At 41.9% G+C, this 21,226-nt stretch overlaps 1 protein-coding gene across 1 annotated transcript in view; it reads left to right on the top strand.

The window, feature by feature from the left end:
* Nucleotides 1-18,621, top strand: part of hacd3 (3-hydroxyacyl-CoA dehydratase 3) — a 36,421-nt gene extending 17,800 nt beyond the window's left edge. Inside the window, exons 3-11 of the mRNA XM_068018288.1 lie at nucleotides 330-403; nucleotides 2,003-2,167; nucleotides 11,794-11,848; nucleotides 13,552-13,662; nucleotides 15,184-15,311; nucleotides 15,651-15,763; nucleotides 17,032-17,138; nucleotides 17,348-17,479; nucleotides 18,404-18,621. Coding sequence (XP_067874389.1) covers nucleotides 330-403; nucleotides 2,003-2,167; nucleotides 11,794-11,848; nucleotides 13,552-13,662; nucleotides 15,184-15,311; nucleotides 15,651-15,763; nucleotides 17,032-17,138; nucleotides 17,348-17,479; nucleotides 18,404-18,480 — 962 coding nt within the window. The 3' untranslated portion in view covers nucleotides 18,481-18,621. The remainder of the gene's footprint in view (nucleotides 1-329; nucleotides 404-2,002; nucleotides 2,168-11,793; nucleotides 11,849-13,551; nucleotides 13,663-15,183; nucleotides 15,312-15,650; nucleotides 15,764-17,031; nucleotides 17,139-17,347; nucleotides 17,480-18,403) is intronic.
* The last annotated feature ends 2,605 nt before the right edge of the window (nucleotides 18,622-21,226 follow it).

Here is a 21,226-nt window from a genome sequence, read left to right as displayed (position 1 = left end):
AATGTTTGTTGGGAATATGGGATTAGTGTAGGATTAGTATAAAATGGGTGGTTGATGTTCGGCACAGACTCGGTGGGCCAAAGGGCCTGTTTCAGTGCTGTATCTCTAATCTAATCTAATCATGATGAGCACTGTAAAACTGTAAGTTCTTAACAGAACTCCACAGATGTACATCTTTAGAGTTGCTGATAAGATACTATGCCCAGTACAGTCATTTTTACTGATCCTAAGACAGCAATATATAATTTCTTAGCCCTGAGGAAGGTGTTTGAATGTGATGTCTAATGTGTTATATAATGTTTTCTAATATACTTCATATCTATCTTCAGCACACGGCCATGGTGCAAAAGGAGACAATGCATATGAATTCCACCTTGCATTCTTGGAACCAGTGAATCCTGAGGTATGTCACTAATTGCTGATAGTATAACACTTTGACAGCAATTGCATTTCAGCGACATACCAAATGAAAGTTGATTGTTTTCAGTTGACCTAATTGTCACTAGTATAGGTAGGTGGTCGGGAAATATAGGGACAGGTGGGGATGTTTGGTAGGAATATGGGATTAGTGTAGGATTAGTATAAATGGGTGGTTGATGGTCGGCACAGACTCGGTGGGCTGAAGGGCCTGTTTCAGTGCTGTATCTCTAATCTAATCTAATCTAATCTAACTGTTACAGCAGGGAGACATTTAGGATTCTTTTGATAATTATTTCCTCGTAGTCAGAAACACATGCTACCATTCTAGTGTAATCAGCTGGGGCTCCAGGGAACCTCACTGCTAAACATTGACTGTGGAGGTGCTGCTCTAACAACATGATATAGTCAGAGAGATTTATAGGCAACCTTTCTGATACTGTAGCCTTATTCACAGTTGTCATTATCCAGCATGCCTCTGATGGTTACAGCTAATTTTAATATGGATTTGTAATGCAGGCAGCCATCAATCAATATAAAGATCAGGATCAGTGTTTGAGACTGTTAAAATATTACTAATAATCTGGAGACCTGATCTCTTCATGTGTTTCTTTTTTTGCTCATTGGCTATGGATAATGGTAGCAAGGCTGGCTTTATTGCGCAATCCTGGTTACCGAGGTTGCTGAGTCATGCCATGGAATGGAGTTACATAACTGCCGGGTTATGTAGAGGTGGAAGACTCCCATTCCTGAAGGAAATTTGTAAACCAGTTTGTTTTTTGTAAAATTTAGAAGTTTTGGCTATTCTCACTTGTGAAAGCTCAAGAATTAGTAGATGGAAACATAGAAAATAGGAGCAGGAGTAGGCCATTCGCCCTTTGGGCCTGCTCCGCCATTCAAAAAAGATCATGGCTGATTGTCTAATTCAGTACCCCGTTCCAGCTTTATCCCCAAATCCCTTGATCCCTTTGGCATTAAGAAATATATCTATCTCCTTCTTGAATATATTTAATGATTTGGCCTCGACTGCCTTCTGCAGTAGAGAATTCCACAGGTTCACCACCCTCTGAGTGAAGAAATTTCTCCTCATCTTGGTTCTAAATGGCATACCCCGTATCCTGAGACTGATCCCTGGTTCTGGACTCCCCAGCCATCGGGAACGTCCTCCCTGCATCTAACCTGTCTAGTCCTGTAGGTATCTATGAGATCCCCTCTCATTCTTCTAAACTCAAGTGAATATAGGCCTAGTCGACCCAATCTATCCTCATGCGTCAATCCTGCTATCCCAGGAATGATGCTGGATATGTGATCACTGACCAAACAATGTGTGAATCGTTGCACTTCAAATGGTGCCACAAACAAGATGCTCTATTGAGATTCTGAAAATGCTTCTGTCATTTTGGTTTCTGTAAACAGTTTATCATATCAGGGACAGTTAAGTTCACTTTTACTATTTTATATATTTATTTTGCTTCAATATAAATGTATGCTGTGCAATAAGTATATCTTGTAGTTTTAGCCCAAATGATGAAGCAAATAACCTTGCTGGCAGGAAATTTACACCCCAAAATTTTTGTGTTGATAGCCACTATTCAAGGCTACTGAAAGACAAGTAAATATAACAGTGAAGAAAATGAAGAACAGATGGTGGGACAGGCTGACCAAACAAGAAAAGAAACCAATATTCCTGGCTCCTGATTTTGATCGCTGGCTGGACGAGTCAGATGCTGAAATGGAACTTCAGGCAAAGGTAAGCTCAGTGAGGAGGCTCTAAGTGTGGTATTGGGCTGAAGAATTGCCCTTGCGTTTCTGTACTTTTGCTTCAAAACGAACCAGTGTTGGAGAATCTATGTTGAACAGTCTCCATCAAACCTGGTACATGTCCTTAGCAGAAACCCAACTACATTATGAACATATGAACTGGGAGCAGGAGTAGGTCATTCGGCACCTCGAGCCTGTCTCGCCATTTGATAAGATCATGGTTGATCTGAATGTGGCCTCAACTCCACTTTCCTGTCTGCCCCCCCATAACACTTGACTCCCTTTTCTATCAAGAATTCATCTAATTCTATTGGGGCTCTTTCTGGGGTAGGTGGGACCTTTACAAACAGGATGGTCTTCACCTGAACCAGAGGGGTACCAATATCCTGGGGGGGAGATTTGTTAGTGCTCTTCGGGGGGGTTTAAACTAAATCAGCAGGGGAATGGGAACCTAAATTGTAGTTCCAGTGTACGGGCTGTTGAGAGTAGTGAGGTAGGGGATAAGGTTACAGGGACGCAAGAGGGCACTGGCATGGAGGAACTTGGTTTATAGTGTGTCTACTTCAACGCCAGGAGCATCCGGAATAAGGTGGGTGAGCTTGCTGCATGGGTTGTTACCTGGGATCCTGATGTTGTGGCCATTTCAGAGACATGGGTAGAGCAGGGGCAGGAATGGATGTTGCAGGTTCCAGGATTTAGATGTTTCAGTAAGAACAGAGAAGAGGGTAAAAGAGGGGGGGTGTGGCATTGTTAATCAAGGAAAGTATTACAGCGGCAGAAAGGACGTTTGAGGACTCGTCTACTGAGGTAGTATGGGCCGAGGTTAGAAACAGGAGAGGAGAGGTCACCCTGTTGGGAGTTTTCTATAGACCTCCGAATAGTTCCAGAGATGTAGAGGAAAGGATAGCGAAGATGATTCTCGACAGGAGCGAGAGTAACAGGGTAGTGGTTATGGGGGACTTTAACTTTCCAAATATTGACTGGAAATACTATAGTTCGAGTACTTTAGATGGGTCTGTTTTTGTCCAGTGTGTGCAGGAGGGTTTTCTGACACAGTATGTGGACAGGCCAACCAGGGGCGATGCCACATTGGATTTGGTACTGGGTAATGAACCCGGCCAGGTGTTCGATTTAGATGTAGGTGAGCACTTTGGCGATAGTGATCACAATTCGGTTAGGTTTACCTTAGCGATGGGCAGGGACAGGTATATACCGCAGGGCAAGAATTATAGCTGGGGGAAAGGAAATTATGACGCGATTAGGCAAGATTTAGGATGTGTAGGATGGGGAAGGAAACTGCAGGGGATGGGCACAAACGAAATGTGGAGCTTATTCAAGGAGCAGCTAATGCGTGTCCTTGATAAGTATGTACCTGTCAGGTAGGGAGGAAGTTGTCGAGCGAGGGAGCCGTGGTTTACTCAAGAAGTTGAAGCGCTTGTCAAGAGGAAGAGGGCGGCTTATGTTCGGATGAGACGTGAAGGCTCAGTTAGGGCACTTGAGAGTTACAAGCTAGCCAGGAAGGATCTAAAGGGAGGGCTAAGAAGAGCAAGGAGAGGACACGAGAGGTCATTGGCGGATAGGATCAAAGAAAACCCTAAGGCTTTCTATAGGTATATCAGGAATAAACGAATGATAAGAGTTAGAACAGGGCCAATCAAGGATAGCAGTGGGAAGTTGTGTGCGGAATCACAGGAGATAGGGGAAGCGTTAAATGAATATTTTTCGTCAGTATTTACAGTAGAAAAAGAAAATGTTGCCGAGGAGATTACTGAGATACAGCCTACTAGGCTAGATGGGATTGAGATTCACAAGGAGGAGGTGTTAGCAATTTTGGAAAGAGTGAAAATAGATAAGTCCCCTGGGCCAGATGGGATTTATCCTAGGATTCTCTGGGAAGCCAGGGAGGAGATTGCAGAGCCGTTGTTGTTGATCTTTATGTCGTCATTGTCGTCAGGAGTAGTGCCGGAGGACTGGAGGATAGCAAATGTTGTCCCCTTGTTCAAGAAGGGGAGTAGAGACAGCCCTGGTAATTATAGACCTGTGAGCCTTACTTCGGTTGTGGGTAAAATGTTGGAAAAGGTTATAAGAGACAGGATTTATAATCATCTTGAAAAGAATAAGTTCATTTGCGATAGTCAGCACGGTTTTGTGAAAGGTAGGTCGTGCCTCACAAACCTTATTGAGTTTTTCGAGAAGGTGACCAAACAGGTGGATGAGGGTAAAGCCGTGGATGTGGTGTATATGGATTTCAGTAAGGCGTTTGATAAGGTTCCCCACGGTAGGCTATTGCAGAAAATACGGAAGTATGGGGTTGAAGGTGATTTAGAGCTTTGGATCAGAAATTGGCTAGCTGAAAGAAGACAGAGGGTGGTGGTTGATGGCAAATGTTCATCCTGGAGTTTAGTTACTAGTGGTGTACCGCAAGGATCTGTTTTGGGGCCACTGCTGTTTGTCATTTTTATAAATGACCTGGAAGAGGGTGTAGAAGGGTGGGTTAGTAAATTTGCGGATGACACTAAGGTCGGTGGAGTTGTGGATAGTGCCGAAGGATGTTGTAGGGTACAGAGGGACATAGATAGGCTGTAGAGCTGGGCTGAGAGATGGCAAATGGAGTTTAATGCGGAGAAGTGTGAGGTGATTCACTTTGGAAGGAGTAACAGCAATGCAGAGTACTGGGCTAATGGGAAGATTCTTGGTAGTGTCGATGAGCAGAGAGATCTTGGTATCCAGGTACATAAATCCCTGAAAGTTGCTACCCAGGTTAATAGGGCTGTTAAGAAGGCATATGGTGTGTTAGCTTTTATTAGTAGGGGGATCGAGTTTCGGAGCCACGAGGTCATGATGCAGCTGTACAAAACTCTGGTGAGGCCGCACCTTGAGTATTGCGTTCAGTTCTGGTCACCGCATTATAGGAAGGATGTGGAAGCTTTGGAAAGGGTGCAGAGGAGATTTACTAGGATGTTGCCTGGTATGGAAGGAAGGTCTTACGAGGAAAGGCTGAGGGACTTGGGGTTGTTTTCGTTAGAGAGAAGGAGGAGGAGAGGTGACTTAATAGAGACATACAAGATAATCAGAGGGTTAGATAGGGTGGATAGTGAGAGTCTTTTTCCTCGGATGAGGATGGCAAACACGAGGGGACATAGCTTTAAGTTGAGGGGTGAAAGATATAGGACAGATGTCAGAGGTAGTTTCTTTACGCAGAGAGTAGTAGGGGCGTGGAACGCCCTGCCTGCAACAGTAGTAGACTCGCCAACTTTAAGGGCATTTAAGTGGTCATTGGATAGACATATGGATGTAAATGGAATAGTGTAGGTCAGATGATCGGCGCAACATCGAGGGCCGAAGGGCCTGTACTGCGCTGTAATATTCTAATTCTAATTCAGCCTTAAATATACCCAGCCTCTACTGTCTGAGGAAGTGAATTCCACAGGCTAACTGCCCTCCGAGAGAAAAAAAATTGTCCTCATCTCCGCCTTAAATGAGAGACCCCTGATTTTTAAACTGTGTCCCCGAGTTCTAGTCTCACCCATTAGTGGAAACAACCTTTCAGCATCCACCCTGTCAAGTCCCCTCAGGATCTTGCATGTTTCAATAAGATCACTTCTCATTCTTCTAAACTCCAATGGGTATAGGTCCAAAATGTTCAACCTTTCCTCATAAGATAACCCCTTCATCCCAGGAATCAATCAAGTAAACCTTCTCTGAACTGCTGATGCAATTTTATCCTTTCGTAAGTAAGGAGACCAAAATTGGACACAGCACTCCAGATGTGGCCCTTCGAGCCTGCTCCGCCATTCAACGGCTGATCTTCTACATCAACTCCACTTTCCCACCCTATCCCCATATCCCTTCGTGTCCAAATATCTACCGAGCTCGGTCTTGAATATACTCAACGACTGAGCATCCACAGCTCTCTGGGGTAGAGAATTCCAAAGACTCTCAACCCTCTGAGTGAAGAAGTTTCTCATCTCAGTCCGACATGGCTGCTGCCACGTCCTCAGACTGTGACCCCAGCTTCTCAGCTCTGCAGCCAAAGGAAACATCCTCCCAGCATCTATTCTGTCAACGCCCTCAAGAATTTTATATATTTTAACGAGGAGTGCTCATTCTTCGAAACACCAACCAAATGGCCACGATTGAGATTGAACCTGTGACGCAGGCAGTTTTAGTAATTCACGCTAACCAGCCTTCACAGTCAGGCTGTTTTACATAACACTGACTTGGAGTCACAAGTTGGCGTATGGCCCAGGGGCTGGCAGATTCCCTTCCCTGAAGGATTATTGTGAACCTGTTGGAGTTTTACAACAATATGACAGATTCCATTGTCTCTTTTTTTTTTGCTTTCTTGCCATACCAAAATTAGAATCATAGAATCACACAGCACAGAAGGAGCACATTCGGCCCATCATGCCTGTGCTGGCTTTTTGAAAGAGCTATCCAATTAGTCCCATTCTCCTCCCCCCCCCCCCCCTCACCCCCTGCTCTTTCCCCCATATCCCTGCACATTTTTCCCCATCAAGTATTTATCCAACTCCCTTTTGAAAGTTACTGTTGAATCTGCTTCCACCGCCCTTTCAGGCAGCGCGTTCCAGATCACAACAACTCGCGTTAAAAAAAATTCTCCTCATCTCCCCCTCTGGTTCTTTTTACCAATTCTCCTCAATCTGTGTCCCTCTGGTCACCAAGCTGCCCACCAGTGTAAACAGATTCTCCTTATTTACTCTTTGACGATTTTGATCACCAAAATGATCTGATGTTATTCGATTTCCCAGCTTGCTACACTGGGATTTGATCCGACATTTTCTGTGTTGCAGTAAGAACTGCACCCGTCTGCACCCTTTACTTTTATTGGACTTAGTCAAGATTAAGCATATTTACAACATCCTGATCATTCCATTGTAACAGTCACCCTCCACCAGATTCCAGAAACTGAAACATGCAAGTACATAGTTCCCTGAAAGTGGCAACACAGGTAGACAGATTGTGAAGAAGGCATATGGCATGCTTGCCTTCATCGGCCAAGGCATTGAGTACGAGAGTTGGGACGTCATGTTACGGTTGTACATAATGTTGGTTAAGCCGCACTTGGAGTGCTGTGTGTAGTTCTGGTCGCCGCACTACAGGAAAGATGTGATTAAGCTAGAGAGGGTGCAGAAAAGATTCACAAGGATGTTGCCTGGTTTGGAGAGCTTGAGTTATAAAGAGAGATTGGATAGGATGGGTCTGTTTTCCCTGGAGCGAAGGAGGCTGAGAGGGGACATGATAGAGGTATGTAAAATTATGAGAGGCATAGATAGGGTAGATAGCCAGAGTCTGTTTCCCATGGTAGGGGTGACTAAAACTAGAGGGCATAGATTTAAGGTGAGAGGGAGGAGGTTTAAAGGGGATCAAAGGGGTAAATTTTTCACACAAAGAATAATGGGTATCTGGGATAAGCTGCCTGAGGAGGTGGTGGTATAGATAGGCATTGTGGTCGGCATGGACGCGGTGGGCCGAAGGGCCTGTTTCTATGCTGTATGACTCTATGTGGTGTCACTAAGGCCCTGTACAGCTGTAGCAAAACTTCCCTATTTTTATATTCTATTCCCCTTGCAATAAACAACAACATTTCCATTTGCCTTCCTAATTGCATGCTGTACCTGCACACTACCGTTTTGTGATTCATGTGCTAGGACACCCAGATCCCTCTGTACCGTAGAGTTCTGCAGTCTATCCATTTAAATAATCTGCTTTTTCATTCTTCTTGCCAAAGTGAACAAGTTTACATTTTCTCACATACTCCATCTGCCAAATGTTCGCCCAATCACTATGTCCTGTTGACAACTTACCTTCCTACCTATGATGCAGCTTAACCAGCAAAAGGAAATTGGATGGACTCTTGAAAATAGACTTGCAGGGCTATGGGGATCGAGCAGAGGAGTGGAACTGACAGAATAGCTCCATGGAGAGCTGGCATGGACTTGATGGGCTGAATGGCCTCCTGTGCTGTACATGACTCTATGACCATCTTTGTGTCATCTGCAAATTTAGCTACCATGCATTCAGTCCCTTCATCCAAGTCATTGATGTAGATTGTAAATAGTTGAGGCCCCAGCACTGATCCCTGTGGCATTCCACTAGTCACATCCTGCCAACCCAAAAAAGACCTATTTATTCCTACCCACTGCTTCCTGTTAACTAATCAATCCTTTATCCATGCTAATATGTTACCCCCTACACCATGAACTCTTAGTTTGTGTAGTAACATTTGATGTGACACGTTTTTTGAAAATCCAATTACACCACATTTACAGGTTCCCCTTTATCCATGTTACTTCCTCAAAGAACTCTAATAAATTAGTCAAACACGATTTCCCTTTCACAAAACCATGTTGACTCTGCCTGATCACATTATGGTTTTCTAAATGTCCTGCTATAACCTCCTTAATAATGGATTCTAGCATTTTCTCTATGACAGATGTTAGGTTAGCTGGCCTATAGTTTCCTGCTTTCTATCTTCCTCCTTTCTTGAATAGAGGTGTTACATTAGTTATTGCCAAATAACCAACAAATTGGCATTGCTGTTAAGACAGGTCATAGGAACAATTGATGTGGAACTGGCAATAGTCTGGTGCAGTTGGGTACAACATTTTGGGGCAAAAATAAGGAAAACTATTGTACATCACCCAGAGTTGGCGATGTTGACACTGGGAATGACTGTCAAAAAAAACACCTGGAAAAACATTCAATTCCTCAGCAGTGTCGTGAAATGCAGTGAAAATCTGATTGGATCATATGGTCAAGGCAGAATGATGTTTTCTTTTGCTTCAAGGCAGAGAGGATAAAATAAGAAGTTACCCTATGACTTCATGGAATAGACACGGAGATCAGATTGCAGCGTATGAACTGTGTGCTTGTGTCAGCTTCTGACTGAAGCAATTGATTTTACATTTTTTGCTGTCTCATTCAGAATTAAAGTGAGCTTTAGGCCTTTTCCCATTGTCCAGCAGAGATGTAGAGCTAATGCCATACTCAAAGAAGTTTCACTTTCTGCTCACTTCAAATTAATTGTGATTAATAACACCATATTATTTCCATGTATTTATTCCATGTTTTATCTTGCTTTAGGAACTTAGGAATATAGGAACAGGAGTAGGCCATTCAGCCCTTCGAGCCTGCTCCGCCATTCAATACGATTATGGCTGATCATTCACTTAAATGCCTTTTTCCCACACTATCCTTGTATCTCTTTTATGTCATTGGTATTTAGAAATCTGTCAATCTCTACTTGAAACATACTCAATGACTGAGCTTCCACAGCCTTCTGGGGTACAGAATTCCAAAGATTCACAACCCTCTGAGTAAAGAAATTTCTCCTCACCCTAAGTGGCTTCCCCCTTATTTTGAATATTGCTGAAAATAGAGACATTTTGTCGAAGCTTTTCATCTTGCACTCATCAGGACAATCGCAAGAATAACCAATGTAAGGGAAAACAACAACTTCTACTGCATGAGAAGAGAGTGTTGATTGGTTGGCAAATGAACTCTGGTAGAGGCATTGCCATGGAGAATACACCAGTTTATGGTGACTGACAGTTAGCTGCCAAACTGTTTGAAATTTAAATCAGGCAGCTTGAGTCTGATTGGTCGAGGCATTGCCCTGAGGAATGAACCAGAAAATGGCTGTCACTTATTTTGTTCAGCTGAAATATGTTTGTGCATATTCTTTCTGTCTGCAAAGAACAGGGCCCTGTGTATTCTATTTAGCTTCCAGTACGTGCAAATGTGCCACACTGCGAGCCCAGCTGACAATCTTAAATTGGTTGTCAGCATAATTCTTAGCACACTGGACTATTTAGCAAATGTTGTCCAATCGTGGAATCACATCTAATGTCGGACACTGTGTTTTGAGTATTGCAAGCACGGGCTGGTTGGGTACGGCCCATACCTTGCCCGTTGGGAACAGCAGAAGGGACATGTTGTTTGATACGATCCGCCAATCTTTGGGAGTATGGCTTATATACCTAGCATCACACTGGAATTGAAATTCATATATCACATTACTCATTTGTGAGATGGGCAGGACGTCTTTTTGGCTTGACGGTAGCATCCTGTTCGTGGCGAACACCACACGTGTTACTACTGCATAGTAACCGTGAAACAGCTAGCTTTACCTGTTGCTCAAATTTTGAAATCACTGAAAGCTACCATGCAGGTGCAGTAAGCAATAATGGATTTGAGTACAGGAATAGTGAAGTCTTGCTTCAATTGTATAGAACCTTGGTTAGACCGCATCTGGAATACTGTGTGCACTTTTGGTCTGTAACCAGGGAAACATCTTTCCTGCATCTACCCTGTCTATCCCTTTAAGTATTTTCAATGTTTCAATGAGATCACCTCTCGTTCTTCAAAACTCCTAGAGAATACAGGCCCAGTTTCCCCAATCTCTCTTCATAGGACAGTCCCACCATCCCGGGAACAAGTCTGGTGAACCTTCGTTGCACTCCCTCTATGGTAATAATATCCTTCCTAAGGTAAGGGGACCAAAGTACTCCATGTGCGGTCTAACCAAGGTTCTGTACAATTGAAACAAGACTTCACTACTCCTGTACTCAAATCCTCTTGTGATAAGGGCTAACATACCATTATTGCTTGCTGCACCTGCATGTTAGCTTTCAGTGACTTGTTGAATGACTAATACTGCTAACCTCAGTGGGTAACTTGTTTTGGAGCTACTCCTATATGAAGAGATTTAAACATATAATTTATATTATATAATGGCTGCAGTTCCCTAGTTATTGTTAGATATATTCAGCTGCCCCATTATAAACACTGAAACTCTCAGTACTGAGCTTTAATAGACAGTCTTCAATTCTTCTTTGTAGTTTTTGCATGTCCCCTCCCTGTTGGTGGTGACTTGTGCTCGAGACAAACCCTTGATCTCTGGCTGCCTTTGGTATCTTGTCGAGGTGGCCATTATTTCAGTGTGTCTCTGGACTGTGAATATCAGTAGGCTATTTGACTCTTGGGTGCATCATGGGTGAACCTGATCCCTTCAGCACCTGATGTTTAAGCACAGATTGTAATCACCAACAGCTGATTTTTCTGCCTAGCTCAGCAATTGTAAGATCAATCATAACACCCTATTACTTTATGGCTGACAGCACAGGTGAAGCACCAAGCTTGGGAACTACCTGGTCATGTAGCTCAGTACTACATCTATTGTGTAAGAACACAAGTATTTATTTTTATAAAAATTTATAAAAGCAGATGACTTTTCCTCCTTGATCGCCCTGGCAAAGATTCTGTTAAGGTGTTTGAGAGTAATTGATGGTGAGGTCTCTGGCATATCGCTCCTCTTTACACACTGGTTGTTTCTTGGACATCTGTCCAGCCTGTACCTTTTAACCATTTTACTGAACAAACAGGAGTTGTACTTTCTAATAAGCTGGATGATATTTCTGTACTATAGCTATGAGCCTTTCACTCTAGAATTGGCCTTTATAGCCACTCCAGGCACTGCTTCACAAACCACTGACCACCTCCAGGCGCGTATCCATTGTCTCTCGAGATAAGGAGGCCCAAAAAAAAAGAAGCTATGATTGTACTTATACCCTTTCTGTGCTTCATTGGTAGGAAGAAGAGAAAGAAATTAATAGAATGAGTTTGGAGTCAAGAGTTGGGAAGAATTGTAAGTATAGCACGTTGGCCACGTTGTGACTTGCTCAGGTGTTGCTATATGCATTGTCTAATACTGTAACACTAAGTATTCAAATAAACCTAGAGATCACAACAAATCTCAATAAACAAGGCACTTGGATGGCCTGTGGACACTAGAGCTTCACCATCAGGCCCTGTTATGTAAAAACAGTCACAAACATTTAATTTTCAACATCCTCTGTATTTGTGTACATTTGTTTTTCTGTTGGTAACAATATCTTTAGCATACCACCTATTTTAAATGGGATGGCTCCCTTTATGGGTACTCTAGCTGAGGCCTAACCAGTGTTTCATAAAAGTTTAGCGTAACTTACTTACCTTTGCATTCTATTACCCTATTAATAAGGCCAAGGATCACATATGCTAAGCAATGATAGCAGTACTTGTAATTGTAGCAGTAACAGTGTGCCAAGTTGCTCTGTATATTTTCAACAAATTAGTCTTTCTAAGCTGATTGATAACTGAGTAGATTCCTGACCTTGTTTCCTGGACAGGGAAGGGCTCTGTGGCACGTGACAGGCTCATTTTCTATCACTTTACTTGATCTGGGGTTGGATGGTGGAAAATGGGATTGGTTTGATTAAAAGAGTGTTGCTAAGGTGTACCTACCCAACATGGACTGCAGTGGTTCAAGAAGGCAGCTAACTAGCACCACCTCAAGGGCAATTAGGGATGGGCAATAAATGCTGGCCTAGCCAGCGATGCCCACGTCCCATGAATAAGTAAAAACAAACTAAAAAGAGATTAATTATTTTGCAGTCCTTTTAAGTTTCAGTTTGAATGGGATCAGGTAATTATAGTGAATTATTTCTGAAGTGAGAGCAATTTGGCCTCCATTACATTTTGAGCACAAGTAAAAGAACCTACTTTTGACGCCCAGTGTCATCATGTGTTTTTGTACCAATGATGCACTTTTGTGCCCACGATTCCCTGCACACTGACCCAGATATCTGCAATGTTGGATATGATGTAACAGAGTGACTGCAAGGAGAGAGAATCTGAGAGTGAATGACGCCAGAGCTTCATGGGCAAGGAGCAGGGTGCAGGGCAGCTGTCTGCCCTCTTGGCTAGGGAATGGTGCAAGGCACAGAGGGAACGTGTGAGAAAATAACTTCGGAAACAGGAGGGTGGGAAGGGGCAAAAGTAATGTATTAGATTAAAATTTCAAAATGCTCTGCAGTACACAAGCGCACCACATCTTAAAACACAGTTTGTCCAATGTGGTTAAGCTGTACTCTTGGCCGAAACAGGTTTTCCATCCTATTGTAGTAGAAACATAGAAAACTAGGAGCAGGAGTAGGCCATTCGGCCCCTCAAGCCTGCACCGGCATTCAATATGATCATGGCTGATCATCCAAACTCAGTACCCTGTTCCCGCTTTCTCCCCGTATCCGTTGATCCCTTTAGCCCTAAGAACTATATCTAGTAGAGCATGACCAGCTTGCAGACTGAACCCAAGCAATCTGACCAGAGAGATCAATCCTCTTTATACTTGCGTTTCATATTCACTAGTTTGTTCTGATAGTAATTTGTAGACCTGGAGGTTTGGGAAGGGTTTTTAATATTGTTGCATGTTTAATATTATACGTTCTTAACTGAGGTAATTAAAATATTTACATTGTGGAATATTTTCTTTCCAGCAGCATTATCTTTATTTTATTTATTTCTTAACAGCTTTAGTCACCATGAGGAAAGGTTACTTATTTATGTACAATCTGGTGCAGTTTCTGGGCTTCTCCTGGATCTTTGTCAATATGACAGTGCGACTCTTTGTGTTGGGCCAAGGTGAGTGACTCTTAAGCAGCCTATAACATCGTGTGAAATTCTGAGTTAGCAGCCTGCCTCTATTACAGTGAAATCCTTTTATAATGAATCTTCTCTTGCTGTTAGGAGACAGTTAATTGTTAGATTAGTTTCTTGGAATTGAGATTGTGATTCTGAAGCTGATTCCATTCTCCCACTGCATAGTTACACAAAGCTTTCCGCCCTGACTGATGATACAGATAAACTGTACTTGGATGTGGAATTGAACATTTAGACTTTTTTTAAAAGGCAAAACATGCAATTTTCAAAATTAAAATCTCCACAGTTTCTCTGAGTCCGAAACCAGGCTGGACTGCCAGCTTAGAGCTGCTGTGAGAATGGCCCCTCTCTGTAGACAGGAGCTTTTACATTCAGTGTCACAATAAACTGCTGGAGGTTGGAAATAATGGCTTTCATTATTGCTGAGCATTCCACCCATCCATGGAACAGTTTTTAAACTTGCTGATCTTAAGCTTGCTGTGTTCTGAACTGCTGCTAGTCCTCGTGTCTTGAAACTATGCAAAAAGGTCCTGAGTCCCATTCTTATAAATGAACTCAAGTGACAAAGTGTAATTAATTCAGAGAATTAGTCAGTGTGTAGATGCTGGTTGAACTAGGACTATAAATTCTGTGGATTTTTTGATTGATAACTTGTACATTAGATTTGAAAAGCTGTTTGGCAGTCTGTTGTAACAAACTGTATTTCCACATCTCATTTATCCCTCGAGTCTATGATATTCTTCACCTGATACAAAATGAGATATAACTCAGCACAGGAACAAAGTAATCAATTCCCAACTATTTGTTCACATACATTTAGATGTTCATTCAGTAATTTGATAAAGAAAATAATATAACAAAGACTTAACCAGAAGTAACGAGGTTTGAAATGTGCCCCTGTGAAACTTGATCAACATGCTGAATGTTTAAAAACAAGATAATTTGAAAACATTGATAGATCGGCTCCTGAAGTTTGACGCGACTGCGTTCTTCCAGGCGAGTGGTGCGTAATGCATCACAGTCCTGACTGGAGTCTTGTAGATGGTGGAGAGACATTGAGGGGTCAAGAGGTGAGCTGCTTGTCGCAGAGTACCCAGCACATGACCTGCACCTCTAGCCACAGTGTAGACAAAGTTGGTCAAGTTCATCTTCTGACTGATGATTCCCAGATGTTGATGGTACAATATGTTCCTTATATAGGGGAACAGCTGAAATGAAGAGACTTCACAACACTGAAAATATATAAAATTTAGACTCTTTCTACCAACTTGGAAATTTTTGCATTTTGCTTACACAAGGATGGAGTACATCACTGCACATTCCAGTGCTATCCCATCTCACCATATCAAATCCATCTGGGGATTTTGTGCAGTGATTATACAGAATGGGTTTGGCTCAATCTGTTTTTATTTGGATTGGGCATGCGTTTAATTGGCAGTGAGCAGTACTGGCTTTACTGTTTGCATTGCTAATTATTTTATTTCATTTCTATTGTATCTGCAGATTCTTTATTTGATACTTTCCATGCAGTTGGTGATGTGATGAATTTTTGCCAGATATTTGCAATTTTGGAGGTTATAAACCCATTGCTGGGTTTGGTGAAAACCGGATTGGTGCCTACAGTGATCCAGGTACAGTAGGGCCCTCGGGTCAGGACAGCTATGAGTGAGTAGAGGGGAAGGAAGGTAAAGACACATCAAATCACACTCCTTTTTTTCTGGAGAATATTTTTGTGGGAAAAGGTACAGTCCTAGCCTTTCCTCCTTCCTGAGTTCGTCTGTGTGTGTATTTTCCTCCTCAGATGAAGAAAGCTTCAGAATCTGTGATTTAAGCATATATTCTGTTTTATTTACAACAGAATTACCATTTTCAAAGCTGTTTCTCCCTTCAAGGCATGAGTCACTTTTTTTTAATAGATCAGCTTCCATTCCTCTGCTACTTTTATGATGTGGATTTAATTGTTTTAACAGGTAATTGGGAGGAATATGGTCCTGTTTGTGGTGATTGGAAGTCAGGTGGAAATGCAGAATAAAGCAGCAGTTTTTGCAGTCTTTTACCTGTGGAGCATCATCGAAATGTTCCGGTTTGTATCTCCTTTCTTGTGCTCAGTTTTCAGTGTGATAACAGTCTAAGGAACCTGATCCTGGGGATCATTCCCAGTGACATCTTAACACAAACAAAACTCTATGCTAGGTGACTCTGAGAAACGTTAGAACATCAGGCCACTAATTCAATAGGATCAGTAAGACCCAAAGAAACAAAGCGCTTCATTTAGCACCTTATTAAAATGTCATAACATCCCATGCATTGAATTATTTTTGGAATGCAGTGACTGTTACAGAACCAGTGACATTACAGCACAGAAGCCATTCAGCGTATTTTACCTCTTGTCAGCTATTCCACTGGAGCTTTGTACTCTAATCCCACTCCCTTGGATCCTTTTATGTGCCATTTGCTTTATCAATTGTCTCATAGTCAGAGCCTCAATGGCCACTTCTGGTAAAACATCCCAGTATTTTAACCAGCTATTAAAACGTGTGTAAGACTAACCTCCCTCTGCTGAAGTGCATTGCAATAATTCAGTATCACTCCTTCCTCCCTCTCTCTTCTGTCCCTCCCCCATATTAGTTAAGATTGGTGACTTGAGTGAGCAACTGTAGGTGAAATCCTACACTCTTAACAGTGGATAAACTGTATGTAACACGTCCCAAGATAGTTCACATCCAATCCATTACTTTTTGAAATGCAATTACTGTTATGAGTCAAAGTGATACTTACCACACTGTACATCCTATCCACCTCCAGGATAGTTAAACTATGTAATTTCTTGGTTAGTGAATGAGTCTTACACTGAGTATTACGACAGAGGGTCATTGAATACAAACCAAAGTAATTTTGCAGAAATTTCAATCCATTTTGACCCTTTTTTGCAAGGTGCTGATGGTGGCTCTCACTTTGTTTAATTTGCATTTTAGCAATCACAAGCACAACCACACAGCCTAGGCTAATTCACTGTACTAATGGTTTTCCTGCCAACTCTTATCTATACAGAACTCTCAGCCTGGTATTCTGCAGCACCATCATCTTTTACTTTGCATGTGTAGTGCACAGTGAGGATAACTGAGCTCATTCTGTTGGGCTATTGCCAGGGAACCAGTAATTCACATAGATCTCTGGGTAATGGTGGAGCACTTACTGCATTTAAGAATAGGATACGTTTCAATGAGGGAACAGTATTTAGCTGTGAAATGGTATACTTCTATACATGCATGGATTGTGTTTTACGCTGTATTCATAGTAGCTGTTACATTAAGAGAACGTACATAAAGCATTGTTCTGTTTCTGAAATAGGTACCCATACTACATGCTGTCCTGTATAGGCACAGAGTGGAGAATACTGACGTGGATTCGATATACCATTTGGATTCCTCTTTATCCACTTGGAGTCATTGCAGAAGGTTAGTTGTGAACTTTGTATATACTTTTACACTATTGCCGAATTATGACATCGGTTGAGCTGTCAGAATAACAGTTTGCAGGCACAACATGCTTTTTTGAGAGGAATGTGAAGTTGCTCTGTCTTGCAGAATTTCTCTATATATCTAGCAGTTTGCGCTCTACAAAGTTCCACATGTGTTAACTACAGTTCTCTCGCTCCTCTCCACAGCGGTGTGTGTGGTTCAGTCTATTCCATACTTCCATGAAACAGGAAGATTTAGTATCCTACTGCCCAACCCACTCAACATCTCATTCAGCTTCTCCTACTTCCTGCGAGGTTACCTTATTGCTATGTTCTTGGGTAAGTTCCAGCCTCTGGTCTCTGGAGCACTTGGGTCTAATTGCTCTGATTTTTGTTCAATATATTCTGTTTTATCAACATAGCTGATACACTGACATAAAAGATAAGTGTTTTAGTTAGGTACAGGGCCTAATCTTAAATGAGGTCCAGTCATGACCGATACTTCAGCGTAATGGGGTTTAGGTGCAGTGTCTTCTTGCACTGGAGCTCTGTTCTCTCTGCACCCACACTCGCAGCACAGGGCTCAAGGGAGGAAGCTTTTAGAGTAACATGTAGAAACAAAATACACGTGTGTTATAGGGAGTAATAAATAGCTGACAGTGATTGTAAGGCAGCAATGTTATTGAAAGGTTTAGTGTAATCCCAAAATAGATTACACCTTGAAATTACTCCCATGGGTATTTTTTGTAATAGTGTGGGGATTATTGTGTTTGCCTTTTGTTGTAAGCACAAATTAGAGACAGCACAAGCCACATTTACTCTGTGCCATTCACTCTTATGGTAATGTAATCACTGCAGTGTTATCAGCAACTACTGGAAAATAATGCTCTTGCACAAACTATAATGCCTTTTATCACTATCCTGGCTGAGATTCACTAACACAGCCCATGGATCAAACCTGGAACTGTCCTGCTGTGTGTGGCCACTGAAAGCTGCACTTACTTCTGGGTCATTTGAGTTAGTGTTAACTCGCTTTTGCCTTAAAGTTGGGCTCTTCAAATACTAATCTGTGAAATTCTTTTGACCACTATTTTAATGACAGTTAACTCATTTACTTCAAACAGGTCAGTGTCTCTGTTAACTTAGCAGTGAAAGGAATTTCATAGGATTGTGTGGTTTTATGTACAATATTGGAAGAGCTCAGCTTGTAGCTCCTTGTTTTATCAGGTACCTGAGTCTGTTATGATGTGACTTTTTTTCCAGGTTTGTTCATTAATTTCCGACATCTCTACAAACAAAGTAACAAGCATCTCCGCCCAAAGAAACGCAAGCTGCGCTAGAAAGGATGTGTCTGAGTTGGTGAAGAATCACTTCAAATATTTTGATTAAATGTAAACTCGATGCCTTTATATAAACACTGTACTTTTCAGGAGGCGAGAAAAGCCATGGCAAAAGTGTCAATAAATCTTCAGTGACCTGTCGTTCTTTTGTACAGTAATACCATCTTCGCGAGTATAACCATTTGCGCCTCACTAGTCAGCCTTGCTGCCATTGTGAGGAGGATTTTTCAATAACCAAACACGTTCTTTAGCACTCATGGAAATATTCACTTTGCCTATTTAACTTTTTCCCTCATAAATGTACATATTTGAAGAAATGCAAACTATTGTGGGAGGAATATTGATAAGTTATTTTGCACCCTTGGTAAAAGTGTATTTTTCCAATTACAGCAGAATAATTTTATTAATTAAAACAGGTTTTATATTGCCATATAACTTTGATTTATCCAAGGTGACTGAGCAATGAATGGCATTTCAGAATGATTAATGGGCATTGTTAGACAGATTAATGATTTTCCCGTTTCACAGTCTTTCTGGAATTTGGAAAATTAATTTTAAATTGGCTACTTTAATCTCTGTTCTTTTCGCCTCTCCCCCACTATTATTCTGTGTGAGAGCAGGAGCCATATTTCAGGTCTCTGCTGCTTCCTTGTAACCAGCACAAGGTCTGTTGGGGGTGGGGATGGGTGGTGATCCGTGGGGGTGGGTGGCCCATTCCATTACTTCCATTAGACCGCTCCTCCAATAGAGAATTGCAATACAGATCTAAGGTGCGTTCCTTGGTGCAAAGTTACGCTGCAGTCATGTTTATGAATATTAATGTCACAAACTACTAATTAAATGTAGTGAGGTTGGGGTATCTTAAGGTAAATTATGAAGCATTAATCCATTGTGAGAGGCAGATGGCCACGAAAACTACAAGAGTGACGCTGGGCTGGGTCCTGTCTCAGTTAAGCCCCCAAGGTTGGATCATTGCCAGCCATTCACACTAAGATATCTGATCACATATGCAAGCTGGTGAATTTTCATTTTTGTTAGTTTGTGTTTTTTAATGTAGACAATTTCAATGCATTTAGACGCAGTACCAAATTTCTTAGACCAGAATATTCCCTTTTGGTGAAGAGGTTAAAGTATGTTGGGGTGAGCAGGCCTTCCTGAGGGACAGATAGAGATGGAGAACTGCTGTTAGCATTGGAAAGGACTCACTGTGATTTGAATAAACTGTGAACATTAGTGAAAATCAATGATTATACCTTAGTTTCCCTCATATAATGAGGTTTAAATGAGACTTGGCTGCTACATCTTCTCCCATGTATTCTGGTGTCCCCACTTACAGTTCTAATTGTTCTACTTTTACATATTGTGAATCCTGTGTCACTTAAGGTGAATTGAAATGTGATGAAACTTGATGAAAAGAGTTCCTTGGCAGGGGGAGTTGCTCTCTGATGTAAGATTGTATAGGCTAATGAAGTAATGACAAGACTAGCTCAAACAGTCTCAAATATTATCACAAACTGCTGATGTAGTTTGTGACAAATGAATAAGTCAAACTGTACTGTAATCACATGGGATTCCAGGGTTTTAGCCAGTGCCTCAAGGATCACAAACAGCAATTCCAACCCTTTCTCCAAGATAATGGAAAATCGGTGGCCTTGTTCATCAATTTCAAGAGTTTTGTCACTTGGTCCACGAGGTGAGATTTCTGTCTTCGTGCATTAATTATTTCTACGTGTGGTGCTGACAAGATGCACTTTGACCTGACATTACTATGTTGTGCTGTCTGGGGAAGGGAATGCTTTTAGTGGCAGGTGTCACTGCAGAATTTGGCTTGTTGCCTGCATTGAGTTAATATGTGATGACATTGTGATACATCACTGGAATTACATTTTCAGTGGATTATTAGAAAATAACACACTGATGTATAAAATATACATAGAATAATGGATACTACAGAGATGATTTCATGGTGCTGTTTGATACAGGAGTTCAGATAATGGCGTGTTATCTGAATTCTGACATGAGTGCAAAGCCTTGAAATCAGCCTCTGGTACCTGTCTGGTTGGTGTCATAGGGTCATTGCAGCACAGAAGGAGGCTTTTCAGCCCGAGTCCATGCGGGCTGTCTGTAGAGCAATGCAGTTAGTCCCATTCCGCCACTCTATCCCTGTAGCCCTGCAAATTTATTCCCCTCAATTCTCCATTCAATTTCCTTTTGAAATCATGAATTGTCATCGCTTCCACCACGCTTGTAGACGGCGAGTTCCAGGTCATTACCACTTGCTGCATAAAAAAGTTCTTCCTCACATTCTGCCTGCATCTCTTGCCCAAAACCTTCAATCTGTGTTACCCAATCCTCGCACCATCAGTTAATGGGAACAGCTTTTCTTTGCTACTTTAAATCTGTCATAATCTTGTAAACCTCTATCAAAACTTCCCTCAATCTCCTTTGCTGCAAGGAGAACAACCCCAGTGTCTCCAACCTAACCTTGCAGCTAAATTCCCTCATCCCTGGAACCATTTGGCATTTCTCCTCAAAAAAACAAGAAATGCTGGAAATACTCAGCAGGTCTGGCAGCATCTGTGGAGAAGCAGTTAACGTTTCAGGTCAGTGACCCTTCTTCAGAACCCCTTCTGAAGAAGGGTCACTGACCTGAAACGTTAACTCTGCTTCTCTCTCCACAGATGCTGCCAGACCTGCTGAGTATTTCCAGCATTTCTTGTTTTTTTTTCAGAGTTCGAGCATCTGC

This window comes from Heterodontus francisci, chromosome 38, assembly GCF_036365525.1.
Source record: "Heterodontus francisci isolate sHetFra1 chromosome 38, sHetFra1.hap1, whole genome shotgun sequence".
NCBI classification, from domain to species: domain Eukaryota; kingdom Metazoa; phylum Chordata; class Chondrichthyes; order Heterodontiformes; family Heterodontidae; genus Heterodontus; species Heterodontus francisci.
This window is presented reverse-complemented; position numbering and strand designations above follow the sequence as displayed.